The following is a 25,034-nucleotide window of genomic DNA, read 5'->3' as shown; positions in this document are numbered from 1 at the left end:
TTTTTACTCCAAATATCAGCTGAATTTATGAATATGCTGATGATACAGATGCAGTATACTGCTCCCTAAACATGGTGACAGGCTGAAAGTGTGCTCCTTGGAGCACCTTGTTTCTGTTCCAGAAAACATGTATGAATCCAGAAGACCTTCAAATTACTAAAAAAATCCTTCATAAGAATCAAAAAGAAAAAAAAGATGCGATACATTAAAATCTGCCTTGTTAGAAATTTTCTGCACAATTCTGCATTTGGATGTAGTTCCTTCAAATAAGACATTAGACATTGAAACCACCATTATTAATCCTAAATATCCACTTTTTTCAATTAGATGTAATCTTGGTGTTACATTTCATAATACCAAAAAATAGCAAACTGGAGGAATAACAAAACCTCGATTATGAACATGCCTTTCATTTTTTTGAGACACATGGCACACATGAGAATGTATCTATGAACAAAAATTGTTTTGTGCAAAAATATGAATGTAAGTGTTCTTTCTCTTCATGTCTTAAACTTTGCTAAGGTCAGAAAAAAGACTGAGATACTGCATGAAATTTGATTAATAATCTGATTTGTTTAAGATATATTAATAAACTCTAGAGAGCTTGCCAACATCTACCTGTATTTTAGTACAGGGAACTCAATTTCAGCCATGTAATTTTTTCTTACAGTTCTCTTTAAGAAAATTTTCACTTTCTTATTGGCATGTGTATGTTCTCAGCTTTCTTTTCTACACCTTAATGGGTGTGAACATTTCTCAGTGAGATGCTCTTCTCAGAACTATACAGTACTGCATGCTGCCCATTGAGAAATCCTCCTCCGCAAATTAAAATGAAGTAAACCTAGGAAATTGTGGCAAATTATAATTGTATTGCAATTTTGAATAGGGCTGAAAAAGAAGATTTTTTTTTTCTGATGTAGGACCAACTAAGTATTCCTTAGAGGCACTAAGTTATTAACATGCTAATGATTTTTTTTTTTTTAATTCTGACCAAGTTGTAGCCAGCATGAAAACTTCCAGCATTGACATTCAAGAGAGTTTTTGAATTGCTAAGTGGAAAATTGAAGAGAAATTGATGTTTTACAGTAGAGTGGATCTTTGATTAAATGTTATATGCAATCACCAGTTTTCCCAAAAAGTTGTGGGGTGTACCACACTTCAGGAAATATTGTAGTACAAATTTTATACTCCTTATGTGAATGTGTTTTATGGGAACATGGGGAATATTGTACTCTGTGGATCACTATTCTCACTTTAATATCACCTCGTGTTCTCTCAAAAAGAGGAAGAACTGTGTATAATTGCCTGAAAGAGGAACAATGCAACCCAGACTTATGTCTCAAGTAACCATATTTTCAGTAACGTAGTCAGGAGCTTGAATGCAACAACCAAAAAACTCTTGGTTGCATGAGAACTTGTCCCATCTATAGCTGCAGGATTATAGTGTGATTTACAGTTAAATATTCCCAAAGTTTAGTAATAGCTTGCTTTTGTCATAGATTTAATAAAATTTCATTTGAATTTATGATTTGAGAGAGGAACAGTTCTTGAGTTTTTTGATTGGTTGGTAAATAATTACTGGAAATTCCTTCTAAAAGGGAAGAAAAGGGACTCTTGCTTGTCATGATCCCTAAAATCTACAATGCCAAGGCAGAGGATGAAATATCTGTCCTTGAAACTTCCTGCTAGAATACTCTTTGTGGTCACGAAGATGCATAAAATGAGCGTTCTGATTGCTGTTTTGACATAGAAGAATTAATGTTTACTAAGGTATGTTGGATATCTTTAACATCTGAACAATATGACTTACATTTATTTTGTTTCTTTTTGGCAGCCAGTAGTGTGGATTTAATATGTTTTAAATCAAATTGCTGGCTTCAGAGCAAGTTCATTAAGGACTTTGATAATGAAATATTAGAACAAGCGAATTGCATTTCAACATGAATTAAGGCAAGCACAAGTTTAACTAGGTTCGTGAACTGGACTGAATTTATTAGGCTTTCCTTATCTTCTCTTTTATGTTATTAATTGAAAGAATATGCAAATCAAATAACAAGTCAGAGGATGCGAACCTGTAGAAATTAAAGATAAATACATGATGGATCATGAAGTCCTGAGTTTCATTTTCTGAAGAGGGTTGATGTTCACCAGTTCTGGGCTTTTCCCCTATTATCTGGTTTGAGATTTTCACATATCCAGTAAAATTTGGTTGCTGAATTCTAGGTGAAGAATTAAATAAACTTTTGGAGATTGTGAGCTGTTGAAAAAGTGCCTTTGTTCCTCAGTCCTTGCCTATGAGCTGTATTTTTGTTATAAAAAACCAAGAGTTAGGAAGCTGGCATGTCATACTATCCACTTGCTGCTGTAAATCCATGTCCCTCTCTTCTCACTCTTTCCCAGGAGATTTGGGCTTTTTGCCTGTGCTAGGAAACCTGCATGTCATCCTCTTCTGTCAAGCAACGGTGTTTGAAACAGTCCCTCTAGAAGTGAGCAGAGACGCTATTTTTGTACAAGATCATGCTAAGTTCAGTGTTGGTATTGATTTATGCAGAGTTCAGACGACACACACTGGAAATACTGCGTGCGAATGCAGTTAGGATGAGCTTAATTCAACTTCTTTACTAGAGTACAAACAATAAGCATTATTTATAAAAGCAACTTTATTTCTATTGAAGGCATAAATTTATTCAAACTGGGGAAGCTCCTGATGGCGTTGTTATTGCTAGGATATACTCCGTGTATGTGTGGGAGTGTGTGTTGCTCTCTGGTAGATGGCATTGACAGCATTGGGAGCGGAGTTCAGTGCACCATGGAAATGATGGAGAGGTCAGGGAATGATTCATCCTCACCCAGCTCCTGCCTGGGGCTGCAGTGCTGCCTGGCAGGGAGGGACTGATGCATGGGAACTGCAGATCGCGGTTCCCATTGTGCAGTTGGACACCCATTTGTTGCAGCAGGAGTTTTGGTTAGTCTCGCTGCACGCTGCTTTTAGTTTTCAAATATTAAGGTTGTCCTTGTAATAGGGCTACCTGATCTAACAAATCCTGATTTTAACTTTTGTTACTGTGCAGGCCACTCAGGTTTTCTACATTCTCTGTGCTTGCTGACATGAATACTGTTGTCCCTCAGCTGCGTAAGGAACAGCGTAAAAACTGAGTCCATCCCAAACACAAACCAGTATTTTCCTGAATTTATTCAGTGAAAAAAAATCCAGGGAAAGAGTCTAGAAGGAATAAATAAACTAGTTTTTAAATTTTGAACCATAGTTCTCATAGAAAAGCATTTCTTGCCAAGTACCCATACTCAATCTACCACTCAAATGCAACTAAATGTTCATTTGTTGGATAATTCTTAAATGTGTGGAAGGATGCATCTATCTGCAGCCTGCAAAATCTGTCCCACACTGTTTTGGTAATAGCATTCAGCTGCTTTGGAAAATATTACAAGTTTAAAGCATTAAACAAATATTGGCTAATTAATTGAATAATTTAAAGAACAAAAGTATACTTCCAGCGATGCAGAAGACTGTGCTTAGCACATAGAATAGCAATACATGGATTTCAAGTGTCTTTAGCAGATTTAGAAGATGCATTGTATTGTGTGAATACATTGGGATAAATGTCTTACTCTGATAATTTCACATTTGTAATGACTGGACTTAAATGCCACAAAATGGCCAACAGTGTCATGATTTTTAAAAAAAGTCCATGTGACTACTGAAAATACTTAAAATACTTGCATGTTTCCCCTACCTAAAGATGTTTTTATGATGAAATAGTACTTTATTATTCGGTGATTGCTGATTTTAGTAATTGCAGAAATACTCATATAAGTTAGACTAAAACAATTAATAGAGTATACTAATTGCATGTCTTTTGTTTATAGGCTCAGTTTGGGCATAATTTTAAATAAATTGTCCCTATAGAAAAGACAGTACAAAAAAATACAACCAAAATGTAAAAGTTTTATTAATGACCTAAAAAATTTCTCTTCAGCACATACAGACACTATACAGAATAATACTAGTGATAGCAAGTATTCAGAATTTTCTTGGGAAAGACTACTGAAATTGGGGAGCAGATCACCTTTTCACAGGAGTTTCCTTTTTTGTCACACTTTCAGTTTCTAAAATATTATATCCAAAATTCAAACATTAGCCTTTATCTAAGAACTTGCCTTTTGTGATTAGGGCATTCCTATGATTTTTTGCTCTTCTTATATAAAAAGCATTAGATTACAGTGATCATGAAATTATCTACCATTTCTCTGGGCTATTTGGTATTTTTTCCTGTTGAATTCTCAAGTGGTAGAAAATCAAATAGTCTTCTAATGTATTTTCTCTTTAAATAGCAAGCAAAAGGGAACAAGAGACTATGAAAAATGCTGCTGAACCTCTCTTCAGACTAGATATATGATATGTGCTAATATGATGCTAATAAATATCACTCGGATATTCAAACAACAAAAGTTTTGTTTTTCAGTTTTCTTTTAAACTCCAATAACCTTGGAAAAATAAAGTTGTGTAGAAAAGAAGCAGAGAAGAGGAGGGTTGGAAAGAAAGCAGAGAAATTATCTGTTAATGTTAGAATCTGCGCTAAGTTTGGAGACCCAAAAGCATGAATTCAAGTTTCACTTGGCATCTGCATGACTGAGTGAAGTTTTTTTGTCCTGATGCAGACAGGAATTGTACAAGATTTACAGACACAGTAAAACGCTTTCAACAAGGTTGCTGCTGTCAGCACTGAGTGTTTCTCTATAAAGTATTATTTTCAAGCTCCAGCAGGTAATAAAGCAAATATAATAGTGCATGCTTTGAATTTTCCCAACTTCACTGCTATTTGCAATGCTAAAATGTAGATGTTTTCTTCATCTTGCTCTTATAGTCTGATATTTAATTCAATTAAAAATATTTCTGCAATATTTGTAATTTCAGAAAGGTTTGGTTTCTTTTGTGTCTCTGTAGGCAGTCTTTCCAACCCATTTTCTTATTTTATATGATGCATGTATTCTTCAGTGTATTTTAGGAAAATAATACCTTTTGCAATGGCAATGAAAGATCTTTGGGCTTCATAGTAATGCAATTTTAGCTGAATATTCTTTTGCTGCTGCTTCTTTTGTGCCTCTGGTGCTGATACAATATTTAAGGTTATGAATACGTCTTAATAAGACTGTTCATCTTTAAAGAAGGAACCTTCTTTGTGATGAAGAGATTCTGTGGTGAAAAGTTCTGTGTAATGAATGTGCTTGAAGAAGGGGGATTGTATTTCACAGTATGGAAACAGTTGGGGCTGTTAGAGTAATTGGAAGCATGATGGGACAGGGCTGCTCTGTGGCTTAATGTAAATAGTCACCTCCAAAAGAGGAACCGAGAGGAAGCATGAAGTAAGTTCTCCAGGAACAAAGCTGTCTTTGCAATACTAAATAAAGTGAGTGGGAAATTTGTGTGAGTGATTGGCAGCACTGAGTTGGGACAAACAAATCATCTTAGTGGAAATTATGTCAAAGTAGAGTGAGGAACAAATGTGAAAGTGAGTGTGAAAACAAATATGAGACACTAATGATGTTTGGTGTGTTGGATAGCTAAGGGCATTACTTCAGTTAAAAATGTGGACTGCATTTTGTGGTCAATATTGATGGAGAGCTGCTTAGAGAAAAAAAAATCAGAATGAAAATGAGCATCTGAAAGGAGGCAGACCACAAGACTGTCAGAAAAATATGAGTTTTGACTTCATGAGTTTGCTGAAGGTCAGTCAGTCGTATGATGCTGTTCTTTCTGTTTGTTCCTTGGCATAATCCTGCAATGTGGTTTAAAGTTCTCAATGTCCAACAATGTACTCAGTTACTGTTATTAAAATAGACACCAGAGCCCTTACCAAGCTAACATCTACAACATCAAAGTGGATTTCCTTTATTTTCATTAAAAATATTTATATACTTATCTATCTCACTCTATTATCTCTAGATCACCCCCCTTTTAAAAAGTTTTTCTTTCTTCACTGATGAACTACCGGTAGAGTAGGTTCTTGTTTCTATATTGTGAAAACAGAAAGCTCTTCCATACATGCTCAGAAATGTGACTGTTTATGGAGGTAGGTAACGTTAGCAAATGGCTTTCTTCAGGTTGTCTGCTTCTTCCATTACTCGTGCAAATTAGTGGAGCCCAAAAGTTCATGTCTGAAGGATGAAATCTGCAAAGTCAGCATGAGAGGAAAGCTCAGGGTTGGAATAATTTGGTTTTGCTGTTGCTTTTTGCCAGAATTTACCGTGTTTGATTGCACATTTTGTCAAGGTTGCTGGTTTTTTTATCTCTGTGGTGAGCAGAAGGCTCCTGCAGAAGCAGAATAAAAGGCTCTTGGGGCATCATTTGTCAGCTAATCCCACTGTTAAAAAAAATGCTCTCTCAGGAGAAGAAAATCCTGTGCTATCTTCCACAGCTGTGAGAAAATATTGTGCCACTGTGAAACTTACTCATATCTTGGGTGTTGGCTACCGTCTTTCATTTAATATGAACTTGTCAGCTTGCCCTCAGAGGAGACCTTCTGGTATCTCTCTTGATGGTTAAAGCGGTGACAGCAGGAGGAGTGGTAGCTGCTTTGTTTCCTACCTGTTTGTAGGTAATTGTGGTACTGGCTCTGATAATTGCCTGTAATCAAGCACGAACCAGGTGGCCATCACATGGCATTCAGGTGCCCAGCACGTGTCAATCATGTGGCAAACATGTCTCAGGCATGTGAATGCCTGGCATGTGCCATTCACATGCCAATCGTGTACCCAGCACATGACATTCACACACCTACATCTGGCAATCATGAGCCCAACACTTTGGTACAGAACAAAATTTGAAATGTAATGACTTAGTGCTGCTTGGGCTGTAGGGCTCAGAGGCTGTTGCTCATCTTTCTCATTAACATTTAAGTTTGTGCAAGGAACTTTGAAAAACAATTATCACTTTTTTGAATAATTCTTCAATAAATTAAGACCCCTGCAGAAATGCTTGATGTAAGAAGTATCCAGGATAGATGATCACTGCTTTGGTTTGTGTATAAATTCTCCTTGTGACGAAAGTTTCAGAATTTGCTGAAGTAGCAAAAAATCGATAATGTGGAATGAAGTTCAGTCAATGAAGAGTGATAAGTGTAGTGATCAATAAGTGAGTGATTTGTGAAAAGCAGTTGATGACAGGGAGGGTGTGTTGGTTCCAGATGTGTTTGCTGTAGGAGCAGGCATGCTGAAATGGGTAACACTGCTATGCTGCAAGGTAAGCCATTCCCATTTTCTTCCTGACAGTTAAAGTTGATTACAAATGGCATTATTTGGCTCAATTTAAATAGTGCTAAGTGAAATAATGAGGATTTTGTCTAAACTAGGGAAATAAGGGACAGAATGGAGTAGTCTCTTGTGTGCAGTGGCTTAGGGGAAGGTCACTTGTTCAGTTATTTGGTTTTAGGCTGTGGTTTTGATGGCTTTGCTTACATGCAGTGTTCTCTCTTCATATGTAACTGTGACAAACAAAAATGTGACAAGGATTTCAGATGGATTGCCAATCAAATGAAGCCAAATTAAATGAATGTGTATTGGGAGATTTTTTTTTTTTTAATTTGCTTGCCCATAATTCAATAGTTTTTCTTCTGTTAAAGAAACTTCTCAGGGAAGAAACAATATGTAGGTTTACGACTGATGTAGCGATTTGACATTGTTTGGATATTATTACCTTATAGAGCTTCTCTGATTGATCACATATGCATTGACTATTAGTTTAATGAATTGTAGCTTTGTGAGTCAGGTACTCGACAATGAAGTTTTAGCTATTGTAATCTTTGTACTTTTTAATCATGAAAGGTTTCCCTTTTCTGATTTTTGTCTTAGAAATTCTTACTCATGCAGGTAATCCCATTAAAATTCACTGAGACTGCTAGTGTGAATAGTCTGGTAGTCTGGATCTAAATTAATAAAGGAATCTCATTTCTATTCTTCTAGAGTACAGGTATATAAAACACTGAAAGTGCTTTAAGTGTTCTTTAACCCAAGCTGTAAAAGATACCATAAATTTAAAAAGTGACAGTTTCTGTAATGCATAGCAAGAACAGCAGAAATTATAGTGACTGTTGGGATGCTGAAATTACTATGAATTTCCTTTAGTTAAAAGGAAAACAAGGATCTGATTCTGCTTTTCTTGCACTGTTTTTTTTATGCCATTGTTATGCCATTATGCCACTGAGTTCAGTGGCTGTCAACCTGACTTGCATCTGTGTAGTGTGTATATATATATATCTATATATATTTTGCCTTTTGAGGAAAACTGATCCAGTTAGGTGTCTGAGTTTTTAGTGGAATGACCACCATGTTGTAAAACTCTGTTTTATATATAGCTAAAGGTCACTACTACCATTGTATTTAACTTTTCTCTAACTTCTCTAAAAAGTTCATTTCCATCAAAGTTATGTACATGTCTGGTAAGCTGCAGTGTTTTAGATTATGAGGTGAATTGGAGAAGGTAATTCTGAGCACAAAACCTGACATATCAGGCAGTTTAATATTTTGTGAAGTATTCTAAACTTTAGCCACAAAATTATTTTTCATAATGAGTTAATCGGAAAACTACATATATATTTTATCAATATTCTTTAATGACTTTTACTGCTAAAAACCATTTTAATGAAAAGTTGAGTCATCATTCTTAAAAAATAAGTAGTTGAGCAAATCCCAGAGATTTTTATAAACTGGTTCTATGCAAAACAGAGTTTATAAGCTGCGTCATCAGAACCAGCATGCCTGAAGGGAGAAACTTCATAGGTCTTCCAGGGCTTTGAATTCTGCCATGCTTGACTTCTCAGGGCTTTTTAGCATTTTCAGCCTACCCAGCAGGTTGAGAGATGTTGCAGATGGCCAGCAGAGCTAGAAAGATTTCCCTCACTCAGCAGCAGTCGTTTTTGCAGATCACAGTGGCCGAGCAAAGTGCTCAGGCTGCTGAAAACCCGTGGCTCTGGGTCTGTGCTGTGAGCACTTGCTGCAGAGAAGTGCTGCTGTGAAGGCCTCCCAGAGAAAGCTGAAACTCTTTAGCTATTTTACCTTCTGTATGTGTTGTGTTATTCTCATGCTTTCCATGGTTATTTTTCAGAAATATATCCAATCATGGGAGAGGATGTTTCAGAAAGAACCACTGATTTGTAATTATTAGCAGTGCATGCCATATAAAGCCCAACAAAAAAAATAACATGGTGGTGGAATCCTGAAGGTGGTGTTGCAACACAACTTTGCATGGAAAAGATGTATAAAAATCCACAGATTTCTGCAAAATTGGGAAAAACTTTCCTATTTTAGAAGCTTTTTTTTGTATTTTAAGATTAGTAAGGCACTGTCATTGATTAATGTGTTCAGTGAACTCCTGGGCCTCTCTGATAGGTTTTAGGTTTTGGAAGATACTCCTGGACTGTGCTGTGCAATCAGTAATTTGAAACAGGGCCTGACTTTTATACCTGAAGTGGAGGAGCAGTTCCTGCTTTGGAGGCGAGGTATGGGCTTGCATTCTCTAGCGTGTCCATATTTTCCTGCATTTTTGTACCTTTATTGTGAAACTATGTATGTCCAAATTCCAAATAAGTAATGTATTTCAGGGATCTTGCATCAATAACCACTCACAGAAATAATTTCAAACCCTCCTCTTACACTTAGCTTAAAAGCTATTTGCCTTATAAAAAATATAAGCAAATTCTCCCTAATATGCCCTGCCTTCATTTTCCACACAATTCAGCAGAGGAGTGAATTACACTCATGGGAAAGTAATGCAAGGGAGAAGCTAGTGCCATAAATATCTCATTGCCCAGGATGTCCTTTTAGGTCCTAATATTTTATGATGCATTTTCCTGAACGTGCACTGGCACACACACTCACCCTGTGGGATTACAGCAGTCACGCCTCGAAAATATATTTACATTCACTAATAGTGAATCACCTGAATTTATCCCAAATAAAAAATAAATCATCCCACTTTCTGTATTCAGTAATTAGATTCCTTTTGCACATTTTTATTTTTGATGCATAAGCGTTTCTATAAATGGATTACATCTGGGTACTGTGATGAAAAGGTTATTAGAAATGTGACACAGACAGATAGTCCTTGTGTTAAAATAAGTCCCCAGTGGCAAAAGCGAAGCTCTGCATTGGCCTTGTGTGACTGTAACAAAAGATTTTAGCTGCTGCTCTGGGACACTGTGTCATCCCAAGGAAACATAAATAGGTCCAGGTCCCAAGATTTGTCTTTCTGATTTTTTTACCAATGCATGTCCAGGATAGTCTGATTTGCTTGACATTATTTTTAGATCCCTAGTACTGATGAAGAGATTCAGATTAATGTATAGTTGACAAGCAGAAACATTCTATCAGCCACGGAGACAATAGCAAAGGCGTTGTCTCTCAAGCCATGATAGAGAATATGCTTTTTAAGTTCCACACAATATGTTTATACTTCTCAGCTAAAATTGTAACAGCTACCCAAAACCCCCACATGCTGTAAACTAGCAAAAATTCTGTTCATATTACCATGAATGCAGGGGTGAATGCAGTATTTAAAGAAAATGCAATCCAGAGGTTTGAGGGTAAGATAAACAACAATAACTTTCACAAGTACTTGCAGAAACATCTGCTAACATTTCCAAACACAACAGACTTTCACCTTGATGTGTTTGCATTGCTTGGAAAATGATCTGGTCTCCATTAAATTCAACACTAAATGGCCCAGTGGGTGTAATGAAGCAATAACATAATAAAAAAAAAAAATCCCTATACTTGTAAATGTTGCCAGAGCTATCTGAATGTTTTATAATGAGCAGATAATCTGAATAAAAAAGATTCCTGCTGTGAAAGTATAAATGATAAGATTCAACCATAAGACTTTTTCCTCAAGCTTTTTTTTTTAGCAGTGTTTTTAGAAAAGCATTTAGAGAAAAGCAAAAGTAGAACTTTGTTTGATTTAGAAATAGTTTCCACAGGGAGCAGCGATTGAAGCACTAAAATTGCTCTAAAATTGTTTTGGTCTTCTATGGTTCCTGTGTTTTCAAGGTCTTTTGTTTAAAAATATCCAAAAAGCAATTCCCTAAAACAAAATTATAACAAAATCGAGGGGGAGATTGTCTTTTGGATATTTTTATATGTGGTAAACATTGCTATTTACTAGGAACTTAGAAGGTTTGAAAATTCAAACCACAGAGCTGTGTAAATATTTGGAAATTATCTTTCAAATACAACAAAGAATAATTTCTAAAATTTCTTAGATTTAAAAAAAAGGAAAATCCCACATATTTCTGGAATTTCTTTTGAACTGAAAGCAAAAAAATCTTATTTCAGTTATCTCTTGCTTGTAGCCTTTAATTTCCTCTTCCTCATTGTTACTACATTTATTGCCAGTTTATTTTATTTCATTTCATGTCTAATGGCTGCCTTTTTTGTGCATATCAAAGATTTTAGGGACTGAACTGTCTTTCTAAAAACTATTTTTTTTTTATTCTGCAACGTTTGGGTTTCTTAGTGGAAAGTGGTGGTTGTTTATTTTTTTAAACAGAATTCCCACAGAGCTTATTCATGTGGCTTGCCTTTTTAATTTTCTTCCTGTTTCATTTTGTAGATGTATTTTCATCAGCATATTGCCAAAATACTTATTTCTGAAATACTTAATCACAAAAGGGGAAAAAAAGGTGCCTGTGTATCCAAAGAGATAACCTATCAGCAAACTTGTCACAAACACTAACTGAAACTTAATTTTAAAAATTGCTTACTTGGATACAGTGGTAGTGATTGTATTGGAGTGTTAAAAATGGAACTTTCTCATCTGCAAAAATGAGTTGCTCGTTATGCCCAAACAGCTGTTCATGCTCTTGCTTTCTGCTGAGATAAAGTTTTGATTGGATATTTAGGTACTGGGAAAACTGAAGATATTTGAGAAAATGGCACTTATGGGATATCTGAATGACAGGTTGTAGGCTGATTTCACATATAGGAATTGGTCCAGAGAGTCTGTAAAAAGTGATTTTTATCTATGAAATCAAAAGTAATATTCTTGTATCAGCAGTAGTGTGGCCAGCAGGACCGGGGCAGTGATTGTCCCCCTGTACTGGCACTGGTGAGGCCACACCTCAAATCCTGCATTCAGTTTTGGGCCCCTCTCTACAAGAGGGACATTGAGTTGCTGGAATGTCTCCAGAGAATGGCAATAAAGCTGGTGAAGGGTATGGAGCACAAATCTGATGAGGAGCAGCTGAGGGACCTGAGATTTTTTTAGTCTAGAGAATAGGAGGCTCAGGACCCTATCATTCTCTGCAGATACCTGACAGGAGGGTATGGACATGTGGGGATCGGTCTCTTCTCCCTGGTAACAAGTGATAGGAGATCTCCTCAAGTTGTGTTACCAGAGGTGTAGACTGGATATTTGGAAAAATTTCTTCAACAAAAGGGTTATCAAGCAGTTATACACGCTGCCTAGGAAACTGATAGAATTGCCATTCCTGGGGGATATTTAACAGTCATGTGGATTTGGCTTTTGGGAACATGGTTTAGTGGTGGACTTGGCAGTGCTGGGTTAACAGCTGGACTTGAAGGTCTTAAAGATCTGTATAAACCTAAAAGATCCTATTATTATAATTCCCTACTCTATTTTTTCGTTTCCCTATAAAACCTGTTCTGACTGCTCACCTTCTCAAGAAATATTGCTAAACCCAAGGTTTTGTCCAGCAGAGGCAGCTGGAATTGCAATTGGATGTTTCTGTCCCTTTTGTTTGAGCTTGGACTACTCTGACTACCATTGACAGGAGTTTTGAGGCTGTGAGCACAATTTCGTATGCGAAATCAAGAATATGGAATAAAATAATGCACTTCAGGTTGCTTGACAGCAACAAATTTTCTTGGTAGGCAGAGCCTGCACAGCTTTGCTAGCCCTACCATTTGTCATGCTAATTACTGCCTCAGGTACAAGGTCTGTACCGAGATATACTGCTGGTGGAGAGGGAAGTGATGAAACAGGAGCTGCTCACTTCACCTGCATGGGAAGAACATCGCTCTGGACCTGGGTAACACACCCATAGCCAGAAAAAGAACCTGTGTCTTTTTCTGGCCCTATTTTATGCAGAAATCTTTGTTTTCACAAGGACTGTTTCTGAAAACAGATTGAATAGAAAGCAAATGAGGGAGTTTTCATGGCTTGTAAGTCATCACTGTAGTGCTACTCAGATTTTAGAAGCTGATGTTTGCAAATTAATTACTTAGCCTTTAAATAGTTCCAAACCACCCAAAGTGCTCCATTATGTTAGCACAGGCTTGAGAAATAGATATGTATTACTAGCTAATTGAATAACATATGGTGTTGATTAGTGCTTAGCTCTTTTTATAGAACTCAATTAAAAAACTGACTGCAGTATATTTTCAGACTATGAGATGTCTGTTAGCTGCTTCTGGCACGAGGGAACTGCTGAACCAAAAAACGATGAACTTTTTCTTAGTCCATCTGTAAGTTCCTTTAGGATCTCTTGGTGCATGTGGCTGTGATGAAAGACAGGCTGGGGTTTGTTCATTTGCTGCAGTATTGAAATGCAGCCTTTCCTGAAAGGTTTGAGTGCTCTCCTGGCAAAACAAAACAAAAGCCCAGGCTTTTATATTCTGTGCTATTGCTTAAGGTATACAAGTATACAATGAGCCTGTTTCAAATGGATAAGTATCTATTCTTATAGGATTCAGTTTGCAGAGAAGCATTTCTTGGGAGGAGTCCTAGGACAGAGACATAAAATTATAAAGCCCTCCAACCCCAAATAATGTCAATCTCATTTTACATCATTCCCCCTCAGCAATAAGCACATGTGGAAAACATGCCTTTATTTCTTTTGCTTGATGCAGTTTTTGCTTTAGAGATTATTTTCCTCTTAGACTTCACAAAAACACCTGAGATGATGATGATTATGAGCTTCTTATTATTCCCATGGATGATTGAAGTGGTGTAGCAGCTAGCAGCAGTGATCAGACTGGTTGGAGCTGGTAGGATGCAGAGAAACAATAAACAAGAAAAAAGGATGTTTCCCTCCCTGACTTTTCTTGTCCCCCCTGCTAAGATACCTCTTTTACTCTATTTTGTGTGGAATTTTTAAAGAGAAAATCTGGTAAATATGGACTTTAAATGTGATTTTATCTGAGCTGTATTAGGCACACAGCAAGAAGAGATACTGAGTTTTATCCACAGTTTTGTCACTGGCTATTAATTTAGCTTTTGGGTGTATGACCTGACAAAATCTTCCTCAATTTCTAGAAACAAGTGATTATTCTTGCTACTAAAACTCATAGTAGAGAAGCCTTCCTACAGTGTAAAATTACTTAATGCATATATTTTCCAGATTTTCACATCAAATTTTATTGTATTATGTGCTATTTGGTATTTGAATTTAATCAGAAACGCTCAGAAAGAAGGAGACCCTGAAAAATTGATTGGTTTCTAAAAAGCATTTCAGAGCCCAGTAGCTTCCTATTCCACAGCAGCTCTTCCACTGAAATGGCGATCATCCATCCATCCATCCATCCATAGAAAACAGATGAGTCCTGCAGCGTATTCTGAAGGTTACTGAGGTCATTTGGGAGGAATCTGTGTTCCATAGATGCAGAGCTTTCACCGTGAGTGTCCTGTCACCGCTTTGCTGCTCAGTCCCCTTTGTTGTGCGTTTGTGGTGCCGCAGCCGCGATGTGCAGAGTGGGCCGTTCGTGACCTCAATCACTCTGGGCTCTAAACCAGGAGCAGGTGCAGCCACCACCAAAACCGGAAAGCTGCAGTGTTGGGATCATCCAGTGATAATGGGGGGGTGGAAGAAGCCAAGGATATTTTATTTTTGTATTCCTGATCCTTCCCCCAGGCTACCCTGCCCCCAACTGTCTATGTTTAAAATAGATGGCAGTATGATGATTTTAGGCTTCTCCCAGGAATACATTTCTAGAGCTAGCATTTTATTCAGTGAGCTCAATCAAAGGTTGCAAAGGCACTCATGGGCTTTTTGGTAAAGGCATCGCAAGTACCAAATGCAGCAAGGATCTTCAGTGAGCATAACATAAATAGGAAAACTTCAGCACAGAGATACCAGTTTTGGGAAGGGTCCTGGCACATAGTTTCACTCACAGTGTGAAGAAGATTCTTAAAAGCTTGATGCAAAAGTCACTGGGCAGCAGTGATTTATGTCAACTGGTGATGTCCTATCACCTGAAAGATAGAACAGCATATTTATGAAACTAGAAAAGATGAGAAAATTCCAGTTATTACCAGAGGATGTAGTACGCCAGTAACATCCTCCAAATATATGAAAACTGACAAGGTGAAGATATTGATAAGTGATCAGTCTCGCTCTCTCTTTTTTTCCTCTTTTTTTTTCCTTTTATTTTTTTAAACATTGCATTAACAACAGTTTCTTGAAAACAGATGGTATCTCTCAATATTTTTTATCTGTTAATATCTCAGAAAATGAGTACTGTTATTATTACCTGCAAAAGTTCAGTCTTTTTAATGTTTGGGGAGACATTAGCATGGGCAGAGCAAAATTTATCCCATCTAATTTGAGATCTACAGCATAGACATCTGCAAATGAAGAGGAATATATTTTTCTGACCACAAAACACCTGAGTTTATGCTTTAGTCTGCTTCATAGTGAGATGGCTCTGCATAGGGCTTCTTGGTGAAATTTAAAATGTCTGGGAATAGAGTCTGGGAGTGAGTAACTGCGATGCAAACATCTGCATCTTTGATGATTGCTACTTGAATGTCTTTCACAGTTTTGAAAAGAAATATTAGAAATCCCTGAATGTTGTAATTAGTGGACTTCATCCTTAATGCCCTGTCCATCTTTTCTGTCCTTCAGCTATTACAAGAATGTATTTGTTGTAGCAACCTGTTGGGAAGTAGACAAGGAGATAAACTTCAAGATGCGTAGAATCATAGGATGGTTTGTGTTGGAAGGGACCTTAAAAATCACCTAGTTCCAGCTATCCTGCCATAGGAAGGCAATCTTCCTAGGCCAAATTATGCAAAGCTCCATCCAACTTGGACTTGAACCTGTCAAGGATGGAGAGTCCAGTTCTCTGGGTAACGTGTTCCAGTGCCTCACCACACGTAAATTGAGGCCATTCCCCTTTGTTCTATCACTACAGGCCCTTGTGAAAAGTCCCTCTTCAGCCTTCTTGTAAGCCCCTTCAGGAACTGGAAGGTTTCTCTAAGGTCACCCTGAAGCCTTCTCTTCTCCAGGCTGAACTACATCATTGATCAATGGCAGGAGGTCTGCATTAAATACAACAGACTTGGGTACGCAGTCATCTCTGGGGTTCCTATACTCTGTTGGCCTCTTGAATGTACCCAACATATTACGTACACAGAGTCAAAGTCACAGTGGTAGATACAGTTCTATGCTGATAAGATGGTCTGGAAAGAGAACAATTGTAGTACAAATGAGTAATATTTCCTTTCAATTTTCTTGACTAGAAAGTAGGCCATTGGCTTGCAGCTAAAAAGGTAAGGATTGTTTCAGGGAAGGATGAGATTTCTAATCTCCTACTATCAAGCACATTTTAGAAGAGAAATCCCCAGAAAGTAGCTATGTTATCTAAGGCAGCAAACACCACAAATTGTAGTTGTGCTGGTTTTCCATGTGGGACAGTTTTCTACTTCACAAAGCTATAATGTCGTGCAAAGTTCATTTTACTGGTAAGCATCATTGAGCCAAAATTGAGTTCAAAGCCCCAGGGCAAATAAATGTAAGCATTTATCCAGAGTGCTTTTTAAATTGGCATGAAATTTTGGGATCTTGGTTGCCTAGTTCACTCATTTCTAGTGCTCTGCAGGCTTCATTAGGGCCCCTAAAATTGAGAAGCTGGCTTTCTCTTATGGGGAAAAAATAGTTCTCTGCAAAACTGATGACTTTAAAAGATATGTAACCAGTACAGTTGACATGAACTCTATAATATAATGGTAGTGAAGTGGATTCTTATGAAAAGCTTGTCCACATAGTATCAAGCCAATTAGACATTGATAAAAATTAAAAATTTCTTTTAAAGTTAAATGGTTTTAACCATATTCTGTGTAATTTTCCAATAGCATGAAATAAGCATTCTTTTCCTTGCTAAACAAAATTGCTGCCTAAACGTTTTTACTCCCGAAAGTGGAAGTATATAATGATGCATGCATGAGCTGAAGGCTTGTTGCTTTCATGAGCTAGGCTGCACGTGTGTTGGTTTAAACACTGGTGGATCTTTACAAGATTTTAAGAAAATGATTTTTTTCCCCTGTTTATTTAAAAATACTATTTGGAGTGGTAAATTGTATTTTAAAAGTATATCAGCATATTATAGTCATATATCTCCCTCTTCTTCCTCACTTGCAATCCTTATTTACTTGTTCCTTAAGAAATATTGAATAAAAATGACTCAGAATGTTTTAGTCAGAAACAGTTTCTGTTTTTTTTTAAAAAAATTCTTCACACTTTCAATTTTTCTTAAATGGATTGTTTTGAGTACTGCCATGTAATACTGACTTTACGGGTGTAAAGGTTTGCCACATGTCACTTTATTCCTTTAGCAGTGTCATTATATATTCAGAAATCACTGTGTATCTGTAAAGAAAATGGTGATGTACTGTAGTGTAATATATATTTCTGAAACTTCTGTTTTCTTAGTTGTTACCTAAACTCCAGTTATAAATTATCCCCTTCCTCCACATTTGAGAGTGACAGGGACATACACAAAAATGTATTGCAGCTCTAATGACGTTACGTGCTTTTCTAAGGAAAGCACATGGTAGATGCACAAATCACTTATTTCCAAGGTGGAATTTCCCTTATTATTTTGTTGTGCCATTATTAAGTGTGCAGTTTTTAATTTTGTTTTCTGGAATGAAATTGTAATGCAAGACAGATTCTATATGCCAAAAATAAGACTTTAATGGATTAGACTGTTTTGACTGGAATATTAGAAGGATGTAATGACATGCTAATACATTTTATTAGGCTGCCAGCTTATGTGTGTAAATGTTTCAAAAGGAATGAGACATGCATACACATAGCATACAATGTTTAATTTACTAGATTATATTTGTTTACAAAGGTGTACATCTTGGTTGAAAAATCTGGGTTTTTTTTAATAGTAATCTTATGCCTATATAGCTAGCACTATAGGTCTAGAGATATATTGTTCTTGTAATTTTAAATTCACACTGCTCTCTAGTGGGGAATGCTTTCAATGCAATAGATTTTATATATATTCATGTACAACATGTATATAAAATGAGATTACTGAACTGTTACTGGCATCTAGACCAAATCAGTAGAACTTATTCTATTGTGATAGCATTTTAATCCTTATACTGCTTTGATTGAAGACTGAATTTACTATTTTAAAAATATTTTCAATGGATGAATCTTTGGAGTGAACAAACTCCAGAAAGGCTGAGAGGTTGATAGATTTATGCTTCTTCCTCAGGAGAAACCTCCTCCCTGCAGTGGGAGAAATTTGCTATAGGTCTGCTATTGAAAAACATCAGGTTTTCTTCTAAGCTTCTACAGTCTCACAGTGTCTTTTGCTTTGGAGTAAATTGTTTAGCTTGCTTTCTCATCTCTTGCCTTCAACAGCTACGATCCTAGATAAGAGCTGACTACACAGAAGCTGAAATAATGCTGACAGATCTAGTTGAGTTAGGTTTAAATCTACAGCAAGCGCAGAGGTCCTCTCAGACTTGAATCTGTCGTTTCTTAAATGACATGGGGTTTGGTTAGCATAGGACACAATGCTAATTAGATATCAAGCAGATATGAAAACTGAGATTGAAACTGATTTGGATATTGATAGATTTTTGACTTTCTTCTTTAGATAAATTTGTCTTTGTGATTTGATTTGAAGGCAATAATTGTCTTTAAATCTTTGCAAGATCTGTCAAAAAAGTTGAGCTGATGAAATTTAAGCCATTTTAAGCTATCTGAAGAATGATTTGCAGTATTTTGTTGTAATCAGACCCAAATCTGGAGGCTTGTTTTAGACACTGAAACTCTTCTGGATCTGGCATTAAAGACCCATTTTCTTGGGTAGCTGCAATAATCTTTTTTTGTCTCTAGGTGGATTGATTTGTCAATTAGAGACCAAACAGCATCATTGTATTTAAGGCTGCAGTAATTTTGTCACTCAAAGTATAGATTAGATTCTTTGTCTAGACCTTCATTTATTCACTAAGTCTGGGTAAAGATTTATATGGTATATAAAGGTCTCATCAAAATGCTAAGTTGGTATAACATTTTGCATTCCTTGAATAGTAAATTAGGTTTGCAGTGCTCAGAGCATGTCTTTACCTGTGCCATTTCTGCTCACTTTTAATCAGGGAAGCTCACAGTTACACTGGTTTCACTTGAAGTTCTGCAGATGGGATTAGCTTCTCATTTCTGCAGTTGTTGTTGCTGTCTGGTATTAGCTGAATCTAAGCTAATTATCCTTCAATTATTATCCTGGGTGGTTAAGATAAGAAACTAATAACATGTTTATTTGTCTTTGAACTACTCTGATAAAGTTGTGAAGTTATTACACATGGGCTTGAAAGCAATCACAAGATGTGGGGAGAGGATGACTGGAGCTGCTAAAAATTTTAAAAACTCAAGGGTGAGGTCTGTCCATTTAAGCTTATTGAACTAATATATAATGGGAGGGAGGTTCTTCTGTTAATTATACCTTCTCCCCCTATTCTTCCATTGACTGAAGGGTTGGTTTATCTGACATTTTTTTCTCAGCTCCTGCAGTGTTTTTACTCTTTCTTAGATCAGTTATCACAGGAGGTGCCACATCCATATCTAATGGTAGCTCAGCTTTGGCATCGTTTGGCTGGGAAGTTAGTCAAGTTACATCAAAGAACTGCAGAAGTTGAGCAGAAAGCAAAATATATGAGTGGAAATATAATGTCAAAATATAAAATGCAAAAAATTATTTTCTGCCTTTTAGTGGTTTGCAGATATTGCTATCTTTTCTATATTATTTTGTGTTCTCATCAATTTTTCTCTCCTGTGTTTTTTTTCTTCTCAGAAAATATGAAGAAGCCCTGGAGCCCTGATTTACCAGTTGATAACCAGTCGTACAATTCAGATTTCACATCTCTCCCAGACCGGGAAGGTGAGAAAGAATTAGCACCTGATGGCACTGAAGAAAAGAAGGAGAGAGAAAAGAAACACACCAATTTCACTTTGTGTAATGTCTGTAACATCCAGCTGAACTCTGCTGCTCAGGCACAAATCCACTACAACGGCAAATCCCACCAGAAGAGGTTGAAACAGCTCAGCAATGGAAATCTCAAAAATGATAATGGTAAGCATTATAATATATAGATCTTTGTTTTGATCTGAGAATTGCAGCAATGTGCACTATATTAATACATATGAATATAGACTTTGTTTTATTCAGACAACGAATACTTTCAAGTTAAAGCAAAGGTTTTTGGTGACTTCAGAGTGCTGGAGGTCATCCCTAGCATCTGGCAAATATCATACACCATCTGTGTTATTACAAGAGTTTTCAGTTTATATTTTGTTTACATAATGATGTTGATTCAGATTCTTTCTAATTTCATTTACATTTTGATGGTTTTCAGCATAATCAGTGATACTCCATATTTCACAGTCTACTAGAAAGGTTACCATTGTTAGGGGCATGCTTGCTTTTAATGAATGTAAGGTGGTTGTGAAATAAATTGAAACAAGTACATTACACAGAATTACATTCCCCAACTCCTTTAACTTCAGCTTGTTTATTCTGGCTTCAACCCACAGCTAACATAAGTTTGTTTCAAGATCATGGCTGAATTGAAACAGAGATAGAACAAAACTTATTTTGACTTTGATCGATTTCATTGACAGCTTTGAGGAAAGCATTTCATAGTAGGTGACATACTCTTCAATCATCACAGTGAATTGTGATCCCCAAAGAAAAACACATGTGGCTTTTTGTACTAAGGCAGATTAGATAATGGAGGCAAATGATGGTCCCTGATAAGAAAAAACAAATTACCATGTTGCAATTTTTTCAATTTAATAACAGGTAGTACTCAACTTTGCTGTACCATGTATAGGGCTGTACTGCATTCTTGTATCTGCTTCTGTGTACCATGTCAGAGAAATAATTGTCTTAATATGTTGTACTTAGGACTTTCAGACTTTCTTTCTCCATATCACACATATTGCTTATTATTTTATATCTTGAGTTGCTTCCTGCCCCACCTGCAGAAGGATATGCAAAACAACAATCCTTAGATAGAACTTCATATTATTATTTTAATAGTCTCTGCTTTGTTCCCACACTAAGAGTGGGGAATAACTGATATTTTGCCTATGTTAGATGAGAGTGCTTTTCTGTGTATGGGGTGTTGCGCTTTTCTGTAAAACACAACAATAAAACAAATAACACCCCCATAATATCCAGCAATACAGCAATTAAGTTTGTCTCTAAGTGGCCAGTGGGACTGCAGCATTTGACAATGTTCGGAGTTCAGGCTTAGAAAAAAATGCTATTACCATTAGTAGGAGCTGTGGAAATGCATAAAGAAAGATTGATTTCCTAATTGATTAAAGGTGCAATGTGGTTATCCACAAATACATTCTCTATTAGACCAAATAAACACCGTCTAATTTATTGCTATATTTGGTTAAGGAGGAATTGTTATTGTTATTATTAGCACAACAATTTTGCTAATGATAGAAAGATTTTTTTCTGCAGTTCATTTTTCCACTTTAATCCATGATAATGAAAGAATTAGCAATTAAGCAATGCTGAAATTAGTATCAAAGAGCTTCAATCATGGTTCAACATTTATATTCTGGAGAGGCTCAAACTAGCAGTATAGCAGCATATTTCTTACTTCCTCCTTAGGAGTATTCAATGTTGTGTGTAGCTGCATCAATTTGTAGTCAGAAAATAGCTGTTTGAATATCTAGCTCTTTGTTTCAAAGTGCAATTATTTTGTGAGTTTATATGAAACGTAAGGATTTTCAAATCTGGCAGATCTTTAACTATTGTCAAAAGCAGCACTCTGATGAGAAAATATGTAGGGTAGAGTATAAGGAAGGGATTTTTCACATGTCACCATGTTCAGTTCTCTTCATCTGAGTGTTGTAAATTAGAGAAACCAGTATAAAATATTTCTTGCTAGAAGTTAGAACTGAATAAGAACTGAATATTTGAGTAACCATCCTCCTTTCACTTTGAATAGAGAAACTCTTTGAGATGTCTTTTTTGAGATGAGTATAAATCAGAACACGAGAGTCCTTTTACCATTATAGGTTTTGTCATAACTTGTATTTCTGAAATATGGGCCACATTTTTCTGACAAATGATTGCTTTGTTGATGAGACCCCAGCAAGCCCAAGTGACATATGACCATGACTAAACAAATTATGACTTGAGCATTGCAATTTATCATGTACATGCAAATGGTGCTTTTTGAAGGTCATTGATCTATCTAACTGTTACACATGCACATTGTTTTCTCAATGTATGTCAGAAGGATAATTTATTTAAGAGAATGGTGTTTCTTGTGTGGAAGTCCAATTGTCACAAAAGACAGCTTTTGTGGTTGATGTCCACATTTGTGACGTCATAATTCTAGAGACTAGATTCTGCTGTAAATTAAAAATATGTAAATGTTTTACTTTATGCATTGTCTTCTACGGTTTTGTCATTATAGTTACCCACTATGTCTCTACATATGAATAAAATATCTGTACTATGCACACGGAAACTTAATTTCTAAATACAGTGTTTCACAAACTCTGTTGTATTTGCCTTTGCACTGCTGGATGCTCTCTTGGAACTAACATACATGGAAAGGTTGGGAAAAATATTGAGCTGTGATTTCCCATTTTGTTTCATCTCCAAATTATTCCCACGAAGTTTGTGTGTTTTGTATCACGAGTGGATAATAGAAAGGGAGGATTGATCCATGTGAAACAAAAGTCCACGTCTTGTTCCAAAATAATTTGCAATGGACTGCTGAACAGAGGTAGGGTTCAGCTGTATTAGCATTTGACTGTGTAATTAGAGTTGTCATGCTACAGTCATCAACTTACAGCTGTGTGAAGGAGCTTTTGTCTGTTGGACTTGAATTACAGAACATTTACTTTACTTGAATATCTCTGCCTAATTTCATCAGATAAGTTGCTTATGCACAAAGTCTGTTAATATCTGCAAATCTATATTCAGTTAATAATGTGCATTGTGGGGTTAAAAGCAGTGTTTCTTTGCTGCTCTGTTGGCATCTGGACTGTATTTGAACAACCAGACATCTGAAATGTTTTGTTAGTTGCTTATGAGTCTGTTTGGCAGCTTTACTGTACCATACCCCTGTGGTTCCTTCCTGGGGCAGGGCAACTACAGAGCAGCACACTGGCACACTGCAGCCACAAAAGGGACGTGAACCCCATGTTTCTTGTCTCATTACTTGGTACAGTGATTTGTGATGACTTAACAGGATATAGTGAGACATCAGCACTTCTGTCACTGAAACATGCTTGGGAGCAACACAGTTTTTTGTGCACCTTCCTCCTAATAATTGCCTTTAATGTCTCTTAAAAAGACTTCTCACACTTTACTCATTGCACCCTAGAAAATATTCTTTTTACTGGTGATTTTTTTTTTTTGCTTTTCTACTCTCATGCATGTGGTGGAAAGGTGACAAGAAAGTCGGTGGAGATTTTGAGTATGTTTTGGGATTAGAAGGAGGGCAAGATGCAGTTCCAGTCTGGTCTGCTGACATTGCACCACTTCTCATAAAACCTGCCTGGACACTGTGGGAAGAGGTGACCTCGTGTGGGAAATCGTTTATACTAACCAGCAGGAGCAAAGCTCACAAAACTCACTGACAGAATGGAAAAACAACTGGATGCAAACGTATAGCAGCACCAGTGAGAAAGCTGATGTTTCTAAAATTTTATGTAAACCAGAATTTCTTCTGTGCATTCTTTTGTGTAAATTGCTGAATCATCATGAGTGAATGAGGCATGGTTTAGGACAAAAGCTAAAACTGCTTTCCTCTGCAATACTTTTTACAATACATTAGAGAACAAGCAGGAAAATAATGAAGGAGGTGAGCAAAGTCACAACATTAATAGAAATCTTTTTGCTTTCTGAACTGATTTCTGAAAAAACTTATTTCTGAACCATTATTCTTTTGAAACATAGAAGGCTGTGAAGCATTTGGTGGTGGTTTATTTATCTAGCTCTCTAAATTCATAACACAGACCAAAGTCTATCCAATTTAGTATGTTTTATTTACTCTCTTTTAAACTAAATCTAACTACAACTCTTTCTTCGCTAAAAATTTCATTAAAGCAAAATTTTGTTGTAAAGCCAACAAGGACACTGAGTACACAGAAAAAGAGAGCAAAAAGGATCAGAATTTTCCCACTTGCTAATTTCAAAAAGCAAATCCCTTAATTCAATACTTAACATTACTTTAGAACGCATAACTATTTTATTGTTGTGGTAATGAATATTATGAAATATGCACTAAAAAGGAATGTATATTTCCCACACTTTATTCTTTTTTCAACTTCATTCAGTAGTTGAATGTAGCTTCCTACAACAACATTTGAGGTGGCAGTTTTCTTAAATCTACACTATACATTTTTTGCACAGTGGTCAGAGAAAATGTTTAATCTTTTACAAGTTTTCTTTTGCATCTAAATCCTTACTTTTTACTAATCTGTGCATAGAAAATCCAGGTGATTTATCCAAAATGCTTGCAGAGTTTCTGTCCTTGCACTGTTGTGTTACTGTGTATTTTCTGTCTCCATGCTGCTATTGCATTTTACAGCTCTGCTGTCATGTTTTGTGATCATGAAAGCTGATAGCTTTGGGGTAGACACATTCTTACTTTTAGGTGGTAAACCACCAAGTTAGGGCTTTCAGAGAAGTGGTGTCATCTTCTCTTTTCATTGTGTTAGCCCTCCTTTTGGAGGAATAGGATTGGAGGGGACATGGGAGAAAAGAGGAAGTCTTCAGGCAAAGTA

At 36.4% G+C, this 25,034-nt stretch overlaps 1 protein-coding gene across 5 annotated transcripts in view; it reads left to right on the top strand.

Moving 5' to 3' along the window:
* ZNF385D (zinc finger protein 385D) overlaps nt 1-25,034 on the top strand; it is a 417,872-nt gene that overhangs the window by 63,147 nt on the left and 329,691 nt on the right. For all 5 annotated transcript variants that reach the window (XM_064704620.1, XM_064704623.1, XM_064704621.1 and 2 more), the window contains exon 2: nt 20,062-20,340. In XM_064704620.1, coding sequence (XP_064560690.1) covers nt 20,062-20,340 — 279 coding nt within the window. The remainder of the gene's footprint in view (nt 1-20,061; nt 20,341-25,034) is intronic.

This window comes from Zonotrichia leucophrys, chromosome 2, assembly GCF_028769735.1.
Source record: "Zonotrichia leucophrys gambelii isolate GWCS_2022_RI chromosome 2, RI_Zleu_2.0, whole genome shotgun sequence".
NCBI classification, from domain to species: Eukaryota; Metazoa; Chordata; class Aves; order Passeriformes; family Passerellidae; genus Zonotrichia; species Zonotrichia leucophrys.
This window is presented reverse-complemented; position numbering and strand designations above follow the sequence as displayed.